This window comes from Xenopus laevis, chromosome 3L (genome assembly GCF_017654675.1).
Source record: "Xenopus laevis strain J_2021 chromosome 3L, Xenopus_laevis_v10.1, whole genome shotgun sequence".
NCBI lineage: Eukaryota > Metazoa > Chordata > Amphibia > Anura > Pipidae > Xenopus > Xenopus laevis.
In genome coordinates, this window is record NC_054375.1 from 155,128,248 (window position 1) to 155,140,395 (window position 12,148).

Genomic DNA, 12,148 nt, shown 5'->3' on the forward strand with positions numbered 1-12,148 from the left:
ATGCCAATGTGGACGTACGATAAAACAATTACAGGTTAGATTGGGGGAACATCTGAGAGGTATTGAGAATAAAGATAATGATAATCTAATTTTTAGACATTTCAAAGCGGTTCATGCACGATCAATTTAAAAATTCAAAATGTTTGACATTGATAGCATAAATGAAAACAGTGGGGGTAATTTAATTACTAAATTATTGGAATAAATTGGAATCAAATTGGATTTTTAAATTAGGGACAATTATACCTGAAGGAATGAACAGTCATTTTGAACTAAAACCATTTCGTACATCACTATGGAGTTAATAATATTGTTTTTAATGTTTTATAAAATTTGAAAAAAGATTCGGAGTATTTATGAATAAATATATACAATGGTATTTTATATGTAAAAAAATGGGAGTTATTTATGTAATTTATGTAATATTTGGCACTTAAGCACTTTATTATTATGCACAACTAGATTTGTTTAACTTCAATATAATGGAAATATTTTAATGGTCATGTCCCCTATCCCAAGGATTGAAAATACATTTTAAAATGTATAATTTTAAGAACATATTATGGGGAACTGTGGAGGCTACTGGCTCAGAATGGAATGGAGTGTGTTATAAGCTAAGTGGTGAAGGTTGATAGAGATAGCTATATGAGTAGCCCCAGAACCTGTATAAAATAAGCCCACAGGTATTTAAGGGACATGACCGGTATCAGCCATACCTCCTCTGATGAAGCACCCAATAGCGTGAAACACGTCAGGAGGGAGTTGCTAACACAAGGTAGGCAGACCGGGGGGGAGACACTGCACTGTGGTGTGATTTTGAATGTGTTAATATTAAATTTTGCTGTTGTTAAAATGCACAAATAAATGTTTTAAGTAAGAAGCTGGGCTTGTTTCTAATTTACATGTAGATGCCACTGTTACACTCAAAGCTTTTTTCCGAATTGTAGATAATAGTTGGCTTACCCATTTGATACCATTCTGGTCCCAATTTCAGAAGATCGAGCCCTCAGTACCATTTTGGAAATCAAGGACACTGACAAAGGGAAGCCATAGTGTGTGGGTGGTTTGAAGGTCCATTTTGGACTGGAATTGCCTCCAAGTCTTCAAGGCTGTGTAAAGGAGGGGGTTATTTCATATTTCCTCTGATAGGTTGTGTTGTGGTGTGTGCAGTTGGGCTCCTAGTGTATGGTGTGATCTGTTGGTCCAGGGTTGTATTAGTGAAGGTCTCATTGTTATTGAGCCAATCTTTGATATGTCTGAGTTTTGCTGCCAGGTTTTATAGTTTGATGTCGTGGGAGGTTAATACCTCCATTTGCTTTGAGCTGACTCAGTTTCTGAAGGCCTATAGTCAATCTTTTACCACTCCAGATATATGCAATTAATTGTGCTCTGAGTCCTTTTTCATCTTTTGGTTTTGGGAGTAGTGGCAGAGCTTGAAGGGGTTGTAATAATCATCTTAAATAATTCAGCTTTCCCCAAATAACATAATTTTCCAGTTCTGTAGTTCTTTTTCAATTTTCTAGAGTATGGAAGGAATATTAAGACTTTATAGTTTGTGCTGTTTTTTTTGGGAGAAGGGTCCCTAAATATGGGATTCAGTGTTTGGCCCATTTAAATTGAAAGTGGGTGCCCAATGCAGGGTTATGTTCTAGTGTTAGAGTCATGGCCACCAATTTAGTTCATTGAGTAACCTGATGCTTGCCCAAAGATCGAGAAGAGTTTTAAAATGGGGGTGGAGGAGAGTGGTCTGTGCTTTGTCTATGAAGAATAGCAGGTCATCTATGAAGGCTATCAGTTTGGTTTCTATTTTCCCCAATTCCCTTGAATTGGGTGGATGAGTCAAAGATTCAAAGTAGCAAGTCTAGAGCTAAGTTGAATAGAAGTGGGGAGAGTGGGCAGTCTTGATGGGTCCCTCTCTGTAGGCGGAGGGTGTGTTGGTTCAACACATTGATGGACAGGGTATTTTTTGGGTTGGTATAAATTGACTTGATAAAGTTTGTGAAGTAGAAGCCAAATCTCTGTTCTTGTAAGAGAGTGGTAATAAAATAATACTGTCAAAAGCCTCGGTGGAGTCTAAGCTCAACAGTATGGCTGATTTGCAGTGGTTGGTGTTATATTGTGAAGTGTTGGCTATTGCTGTGTGGATGCCTTTGGTGAAATGTCTGTTGTGGTGAATCCTAGTTGCTGTAGGATAGAATCATATGTAATCGTTATGCCATTATAGATGTTAGAATTTGTGGGTCTACATTCAGCAGTGAAATTGGCAGATAGGCTTCTAGGTTTGTTGGATTCCTTGTCTGGTTTTAGTAGAAGGATCATTTAGGCATCATTGAAATTTGGGCAAAGGGTTTGTTCAGCTCAATAGACAATTTTGAATAAATGACAAGCCTACAAAAGTTACATAAACTTTTCAACCAAAAAATGTTTGGTTTGCACCTGGACTATTTCACTCTAACAATGCAAATTGCAAAACGAAAAGGGTTTGCTATCAGATCTTCTTTTTGAGTATTGATATCATTATCTATCCAACATTAGGTTCTAATATTGGATTCTTTATGCCATAGATTCCTCTTTCCAGATGCAGTGAGAGCTGTCCAGTAGGGTTTACAAAGTTGACATTGCCAGGAAAACCAATCTGCTGTTTCCAATGTGTTCGGTGTCCTCAAGGACAAATATCAAACCAAACAGGTAAGAATTTGAACCTTTTGGATTATTACCATGTTCTTTTACTGAATGAACATGGGAAACATAATATTTGGTTTCTTTCTAGATGCTGTAATGTGTGAGCAATGTTCATGGGATACATGGTCCAGTTTTCAACAAGACAAATGCATCCCAAAGGCAATAGACTTTCTCTCCTATGAAGAACTCTTGGGTTTAAGTCTAGCAGCAATTTCTATTTCTTCCTCAGGTTTTCCACTTTGTATTGTGAGCATTTTTATGTGTCATAAAACCACACCAGTTGTCCGAGCCAACAATTATTCCCTTAGCTGCCTTCTCCTGCTCTCCTTGTTCCTCTGTTTCCTTTGCTCTTTAGGGTTCATTGGTTACCCACAATCTGAAATGTGTCTTCTGCGCCAGGTGGCATTTGGGATGGTTTTCTCTCTGTGTATCTCTAGTGTTCTGGCTAAAACCATCACTGTTGTTATAGCTTTCACTGCAATTCAGCCTGGCAGCAGGTTACAAAGGTGGACAAGTGTTAAGGTGTCCTACTGTGTTGTTTTGTTTTGCATGTGTATTCAGTTATCTGTGTGCATAGTGTGGCTTTCCTTGTACCCTCCATTTCCAGAGTATGATATCAAAACCCAACCTGGAGTCATCATAATTAACTGCAATGAAGGGTCACCCACTGCTTTCTGGTGCATGCTGGGATTTCTTGGCATATTGGCTTCTATCAGTTTCATTGTTGCTTTCCTGGCTAGGAGACTCCCTGACAGCTTCAATGAAGCCAAATTCATTACATTTAGCATGCTGGCCTTTCTCACTGTCTGGATATCCTTTATCCCAGCATACTTCAGTGCACGGGGAAAATACACTGTAGCCATGGAGATCTTTGCCATCTTGTCTTCTACCTGGGCTATGGTGGCCTGTATTTTTATGCCAAAGTGTTACATTATATTGTTAAGACCTGATATGAACTCCAGAGAACATCTCATGAAAAGAGGCAGAGACCAGTGATAGTCCAAAACTTTCTTGAGATTAGATATATACCTGAAGGGATCATGGAAGGAGAATTAGTGTGTGGTTGGGGGCAGATCCCTATTGTTCAGACAATATCATAAAAGTATTTTAATTTTGAAAATATTTTATTCCAAAGAGCAACTTTAGTAGTTTAGAACAAATGTATTCTGTCTAGTTATTTATTGCAATATAAGGGTTTTAGCATGTTTAGGATTCTAATGTTTCTGATTTTAAATTGAGAAAGATTAAAAAAAAACACAAAAATTCAAATCTTAGAGTGAAGTTGTTTCTGCATCTTTTTCCTTCATTGAACTTTTGCGTTAAATTCTAATGCAGCATGTTCTCAGACTACAGCTACTTATTCTCTAAATTATATTATTAAAGAGCCATAGGAAATTAAAAATTGCAAATAATTCAAAACACACAAAAAGTAGGTGAAGTCAAAGTCAAATTGTAACCAAGTTCAACCATTGCAACTCACTCCATCTCAATAATGATGGTTGCACAGCTATTGCTATATACATTAATTTCTGTAATCTTTGAATGTGCAAAAGACATGGATGTTCAAGACATGAACAGAGAATTACGTGCGAATATACTACATGCTCAAAAATATAGAGATTATTTATATATCCAGACATACCATAACCCCCTCCCAAACTCACATCTCCTCAGTCCCAGATATAGGGAGGAGCAGATTAAACTACTTTATTGGTACGAAAATAATGTATGGGGATCCAAATGTGTTTCATGCCTAAGGGGCACTCAGAGCACTCATCTCAACTTAACTGAACACCTATGGGATGGATTGGAACCACACATGTGAGGGCTGATCCCCAATATCAGTGCCCACCTGGAATTGATCCATTCCATCATGACAGGTGTGCCAACATCAGATCATTTCAGTCCTGGCAGGTAAGAGAATTTTTCTTTAGTACCGTTTAACTGTGTTCAAAAGATCAACTTTAAGACCAAAGATGGAAGTAATATCTTTTTGAATGGTAAAAGGGAACCCTCCAGCTGCTTATAGTGAACTGGCATCTGGGTTCCAAGGGCAAGGTGGAGCAGGTTGTGGTTGGGAGATATGATTTGAACTCCCCAGATCAGGAGACTTTGAGCGTAGACAGAAAGGCTGTTACATGGGCCATTTAGGAATCTCAGGTAAGAGGATATATATATTTTACTGTGTGTGTCATTGATATAAGTCATTAGTTCCCAAATTGTTGGGCGTAATGGGAGACCTGAAGTCCAGGCTAAAGGAAAAGTAGGGAAAGCCAAGGGTATTAGATACGTGATTATAATCTCTGGTGGGTGCCTAACATTTTCCACCTCCCCAATGATTTCACCTTTCATTCTCCTTTAAGAGTTGTTTCTAATGGAATCTTCATCTGATAAAAGTTGCTGACTCAGACCATTCAGACTTAGACTGCTCATTGTAGGCCCCCATTTGGTAGCCTGGGGGCCAAACCCCCAGATCATCCCGATTTTGTCCCACCTGTCGATGGCCACATCAGGTTAAGATTGTTTTGTTTTTTTTGTAACTTAAATTTTATTTGTTTTCACAATAAACTTACATATTAAACAGCATATGCCATTTGTCATTATTCTTCGTATTCCATTCTGTTCCATTCAATATTTTCCAATACTGTTACAGACTGTGTTTTGAACGATTGTAAAATATCACAACCGTAATCGATAAGAAAAAAAAGAAAAAGGGGGGACAAATAAAATACCAACACAAGAAATAGCATGAGAAGGGGAAGATTCAGCTCACAGTTACATTTCGTAGCTCAAGCTTTTCAGTAATTATTAGGTGAGTTAAGATCAGTCATCTTTAGTTGTCAAGTAGTAATCCCAGTTGCCCTAAATATTGCTATGCAATTGTAATGAATTGTTAATACGGGCAGTCATTTCCTCAAATCTCTTGTTACTTTCAAGTCTAAGGATTAGTTCTTGAATGGTTGGGATTGTTGAAGATTTCCATTTGGAAGTTATTGCTAATCTGGCTACTGTGGTTACCTGGTTGACCCATTTTTGAGCCGCGTTTTTTCAATCCCGGAATAGGGAGAGCTAGCAGCAAATGAGGCATTTCGATATTCAATGGGGTTTTAAAGACCGCTATTATTAGATTGACACTTTCCTGCCAAAACTCAGTCAAGAACAAGCCCATAGAATGTGATGTAGTGTGCCTTTGTGGTGACACCCTCTCCAACACAGTGAGCTGCTTGTGGGAACATCTTGGAAAGTCTATCAGGGGTGAGATACAATTTCATCATAGTTTTGTATATACTTTCTTGTTGTTGGACACATGTTGTTATTTTGCGGGTGTTCTCCCATATTTTGCTCCATTGGGCAAGGGTTAAGCCAGGTTCCCAAACAGATTTCCAATACTGCATATATAAATGTTTCGGAAAGGGGTCTTCTGGTAGAGCATTCATTAACATGTATAATTGTGAGATTAGACCCTTATATGGAAAATTGCTTCCTAATATTTTCTCAAAGGGGTTAGCCGAATCTGGGTTTGCTGTCTAAGGAGAGTGGAAATATAGTGTTTAATCTGGAGAAATTCCATCTCTTTCCCTGACCCCCATTTACATCCATTAGCGAGTTCCTGGTACGTATAAAACCTTTGTCTTAGTGGGTCGATATAATCAATAATTCTCACAAAATTAAAGGAAGCCCAATGAGATTGGTATGCTTGTCTCCGACCTGGCTGGAAATCTGGATTCCCCTGAAGCAGTGTTAGAGCAGATGGGTGTTTGCTGATCTTATATTTTCTTTGGCATTGCCTCCACATAGTACAGGTGAATTTGATGGGGCTTAAGTCGAAAGTTGTACCTTAGGTTTATCTGGTACTATCAAATTGCTTATGTGAAGGGGAGATGTCCATGCAGCTTCTAATTGAGCCCACTTAGTAGGAGGTAAGGCTTGTAACCATGCCAAAGTTTGGCGTAGATGTGACGCTTCATAATATTTCCCAATATCTGGTACTGCGAGGCCTCCTTGGCTTCTCCCTGATATGAGTACTGAGCGTGGAAATCTAGCCATCGTTGAACCCCAGATAAACTTAAATATCAGCTTTTGAATATGACCCAGTTATGATGGTGGGATTTGGAGTGGGATGGTTTCAAACAAATTTAATAACTTAGGCAGAATAGTCATTTTAATTGCAGCAATACGTCCAAGCCATGAAATATGGTATTGCTGCCATTCTTGTAGATCCTTTGTGATTTGTTTCACCGTAGGTGAAAAATTAGCTTGAAACATTTGGTGGTAGTGCGGTGTTAATTTGATTCCTAAGTAGTTGATATGGGTCTTTTGCCATTTGTATTGAAAGTTTTCTTGCAGAGCCCTCCGTATATTTCCCTCTGTATGGAACATGAGTGCTTCTGATTTTGCCCAGTTTATTTTGTATCCCGCTACTTTACTATAATCTGATAAGGTGTATGGAGATTGGGTAGGGATATTTGTGGGTTACTTAGGGTTAGTAGGACATCGTCTGCAAAGAGTGATATTTTGTAATCCCCGGTGCCTACTGTTATTCCTGTTATATCTGGATGTTCTCTTATTTTAGATGCTAGGAGAGAGAGGGCAGCCCTGCCTCGTCCCGTTCCTAATGTGGATTGGGCGTTCCTATATCTCCATTCAATTTTAAATAGGCTAGGGGAGTTGAGTAAAGAAGATTGATTGCTTGTAAAAAGGAGCCTTGGAAGCCCATGTGCTTGGTCAGAATCGATCAATCTGAGCAATAGTGGTGGCAGTCTTTGAGCCAATAATTTTGTAAAGATTTTCAGGTCGCTGTTTAGAAGTGCTATGGGCCTGTAATTCCCACACAATGAGGGATCTTTACCTTCTTTTGGCAGACATGGGAAAGTTGTGCTCACCACTAATTTTTAAAACCATCAGGCGCGGGTGCAATGAGGCTGTGACCACAAAATACAAATAGACAAATACAAGAGTCCTCTGCAAACAAAAAAATGAGTGGTGAGCACAACTTTCCCTTGGTTGTTATAGTTTATACAGGAGCAGTGACCAGCTCCATGTTGTAGCTCCCACCCTTCCCAGCTATAGTCAGGTGATCCCACTGGTGTCTAATAAAAGGGCAGCCAAGTTTGCGAGTTTTACTTTGAAAACAGCAAGTAAGTTGCAGGTAAAACTTAGTCCAATGTATAATTAAGCAATTGAATTCTTAATTGAATCATTAATGAATGGGTCATATTTTAAAACCAAGGTCTGACCGTCACTTTGTGATTGTTCTAGTGTCTGGAGGGCCCTTGAATAATCCAGATAAGTCGAGGTTGTTCCCTGAAGACCCAGTTAGGGAGAGCAGTGGGTTAAAAAGTGCAGGAATCCTCAAGACCCTCCTATTGTGTAAACTGGAAAAGCAGTTCAAGTGGATCTTCCAACTGGGTTGGGTGGTAGGAAAAAACAAAAATCCAAAAAAGCTAAACCAAAAATAAATGTCAACAAGAGTAAACAACACATTTTTATATACATTGGTGTTACCTGACTTTTGGTAACCAGGGACCCTATCAGTAAATGGTATCCAAATACCAGTGTCCTGTGGAGCGTCCAGGCAGAAAAGATCAGGCGAGAAGGGTCCCCCCCCCCGCAGGATAGGCTTGACAAAATTAACTGTGCCAATTTAGGGTTAAAGCGATGAATATTGAAAATCTGGGAATAAGAGAAAATATATTTCTTCTTTGTCGTTCCTTTTTTCAGGTAGGTGAGTTAGGCACTGGAGTAGAAGATGCTGGGTTCCGGCGTGGGCTGGTCGTCTCCCATTCTGGAGCCAGTCTGGGCAGGCCTGCTTTGGGAGAGTCCCTGGCTGTTAATCAGAGGTCGCTCAGGAACTTGTTACTTTTCAGAGGATCCAAGAGAATATATTGCTGTCCCTTCATTGAGACCATTAATTTGAATGGGAATCCCCATCTGTAAGGGACCTCACGTGCCCATAGGTGCTGGGTAACCAGTCTGAGATCTTTCCTCTTAGCCAAAGTGATGGGTGAAATATCATAGATTTGTGATTTTGCACCCTGGAATTCAATATGTGTTGAGTTTCTAGTTGCCATAATGATTTTCTCCTTGCTCTCAAAATAATGGCAGCAAAGTATAATGTCTCTGGGGTTCGTTTGGCCTGGTTTTTTAGGGCCCAAAGCTCTGTGTGCTCTGTTAAATCTCCTTGCTTCCGTCGGTAAATCCGAGCATAACTTGGAGAACAGGGCTCTTGAATGTTGTCCGATGTCTTTTGGTAAGAAGCTTTCTGGGACCTCTCTTTTCTGTTTTCTGAGTCCTCACAATATGATTTAAGGCTGGCCAGTTCTTTTTGCAGCGTGAGTTGTTCATCATCTAGAGTGTTGTGTCTCAGTATTAAGTTGTCTGAAAAAGTCTCTAGTTTATCGACTCTTTGGCCTATTGGCAATTTGGCAATTCAGTCATAAATTCGTGAACAGCTTCTTTAACAGCTCCTGCTATGGCTGCCGATAGTGAGTTGTGTAAGGCAGATAATTGTTGGACTAGTATTTCAGCAGTAACAGGAATGGATATGTGGAGATCACTTACTTTGTGGGTTCTGGATGGCGCTGGCGAGTGTGGAGTTTGGTAGCAGTGTTGGAGATAATATCGTGCTCCAGATCTGAGTCATCTCCGCCATCTTTGTTCTTGCACCTCTTCTCCATAGCCATGGGGCTAGATAGTGAGCAGTTTTTCCACCACTTCTGACTTATTTGTCTGGGTCGTTGACTTGAGGGGAGTATTTGGGAAGCTGTTGGTCGGGGCCTGTGCTATGCCGACATTTTGGATTTTATCTGCAGCCGAACGTTTATGCAGGAATGGTGTCAGCGTACCTGCTGTTTCGTGATTCCTCTTCTTCCTCATATGTTCCTGTCGGTTTCTGATGTTTCCCCAGGCTTTTGTAAGCTCATTGTCGCTTAAATTCGGGGGTTTATGGCCTCTCACTGCGTAGCTCTGAAAACAAGCGTCTTCACCTAGTCATGACGCACATGCGCCCCCTCAAGATTGTTTTAATACATACACAACATGTAATAAATTATTATGGGTAGAAAACACATTATTTGGGGGTATATGTGTGGTATCATCTCTTTAAAATAAATAAATCCTTTTTAATAGTCCTTCCCTTGAGGAACCACATGGAGAGTTCCATCTCTGGTTGAGCATTACTTTAGATATGGCCTTCCTCCTCTTCAGCAAAGGCCAGGAACCTTGGACTACCCATTACCCATTTCACTATATTTATATGATTTCAGTATGTTTAATTAGCAGATGATTACAAACATACAGCCAGTAATTATTTATGAATGATGACCACTCTCTGTAAATCATTGCACCATATAGTGTCACTATATAAATATAGAACATTAATAATGAAACTTTTTATAAATAATCTCTTGAGGAGGTTCCCAGTTCAGATGGTTTGTAAGGAACTAATCACATCACTGCTGTACAGAGGAGGGGCCCCTTGTGAGATTCAAGCAAAGTGAGGGGGAAAGATTGGAAAATGTAATTTAGCTGCCATTCCTGGAAACATATCAAAGTATAATTAACAAACACAACATAATTAATGTCTGTGTTCCCAGAAGTCCATGTATCAATCCTATGGTACATATACAGTATAAAAGTAGTGTAGTGTACAGCATGGATAGAAATTAAGGGTGTGCACATTGAGCGTGTGGAGCACTTATAGACAAGGGTCTTGTAATTTTATGTCCATGAAAGTGTTACATTCACTGTAGGTTCCTTGAGAAGATCTCTATCCTGTGCATGTGCCATAGTCAGACTTGTTAGAGATGAACACCAAAAGACAAAGGTGTCACACAACTATTCGTGGCCTCCAGCCTGTGACTGTTCTCCTTTATTCTGTAGCCATTGCTGTGGGTTCTTGCTGGGAATCTGGTAAAGGCTGCAGTCTATCCAGTCGCGACATGAGTGGTTTTCTGAGTCAACCAGGAGATATTATTATTGGGGGAACCTTTCTCATTCACGTGTATGGGAATTATATCCAACCCCTATTCACCACCAATCCCACCGACCTGCAGTGTCACACGTAAATCATGTTTTTACCTTGTTACCTCTTTTCAGTGATTTGTCTTTGATTTCTTTTTCTACACAATACACAACATCAATTCAGTCTGTACATGGTGTAAATCAGAGACAAATTGTGTTAAATAATCAGGCATGTGGCCAGAGCTCCATTCTGCTATAAGCATCTAGCGACGTGCCCACTACAGTTTAGTCCAAATACTATTGCTACTTTTTATTACTGTACATGAGAAATTTCATATAATTTTTTTCTCCTTGCCTCAGATTCGGAAGTGAGCATTACCAAGGTATGCATGCCCTGATGTTCGCTGTGCAGGAGATCAACAAAAACCCTGAGCTTCTCCCCAACACAACTTTGGGTTTCCAGATATTTGACACCTGCACGCCCATGAGACGCGCAACACAGGGAATGTTCTGGATGTTATCAGGGAGACAGGAGCTCACCCCAAATTATCACTGCAACAGAGAGTCACGTCTGGTTGGTATTATTGGAGATTCTGGCTCCACCAAGTCTATTTTGATGGCTCAGATCTTAGGACTCCACCATTACCCACAAGTAAGAGTAACTGTTAATTCCCAGGAAATCAAAGATGTGCCATATTTGCTGTAGACAGCCCAATTCTATCTAATAAAATAACAAAAAATTCAGTGTACTAGGAATCCATTTGGCAGTGTTCCCAACCAGTGGCTCATGTTGCTCACCAGGCAGCAAAACAATCCCTATTTCCCCTAGATTCTCTCCTGTAAATAATTGACTAGTGTTGGCTGGAGGGGTCGGCACCTCTCCCAATTGTATCAAAGAAGAAATTTGCCAAACACAAAAGGCTAGTGTAGGGGTGAAATCCCCTGCACGTTTATTTAGCCATATGATGTAACGTTTTGGGGGTGTGCCCCTTCCTCAGACATGCAGAAGCACTCTCAATTAGTGTTTAAAAACCCACAGTGATTTGCATAATTAATACAATAAACCAGTATTTAAGTGAAAAAGTACTTAGATAAACAAATACATAGTGAGCAGTTTTTATAAAAAAAAAACCTTAACCTTGTAATAGCTTCATAAAAAGCTTCGTAAAAAATTTGAAAACTTTAGAAAAAATTTTAGAGAAAATTCAGACAGTGTTAGTCCCAACCTGCAAATGGTAAAGTCGTCTTTGTTGTGCAAGTCCAATCTGTATGAAGAAAATTCAATAGTGTGCAAATATTCGCTAAAAAGATTTCAGGGGATTTCCCCGCTACACTAGCCTTTTGTGTTTGGCTAATTTCTTCTTTCATGTTGCTCACCAACCACTTGGCTGTTCCTCACAGTGGCCCCAAAGCAGATTTCCCAGGAAATCAAAGATGTGCCATATCTGTTGTAAACATCCCAAATCCTTTGAATAAAATAACACCAATGATCACACAAAAATTC

The 12,148-nt window shown here is 39.6% G+C and overlaps 1 protein-coding gene across 1 annotated transcript; it reads left to right on the forward strand.

Annotated features, from left to right (window-relative positions):
- On the forward strand, positions 1-3,678 carry LOC121401303 (vomeronasal type-2 receptor 26-like). The gene is made up of 3 exons (XM_041585687.1): positions 1-14; positions 2,579-2,688; positions 2,771-3,678. The coding sequence occupies exons 1-3, from the start codon at positions 1-3 to the stop codon at positions 3,676-3,678; spliced, it is 1,032 nt and encodes a 343-aa protein (XP_041441621.1).
- Positions 3,679-12,148: the final 8,470 nt, after the last annotated feature.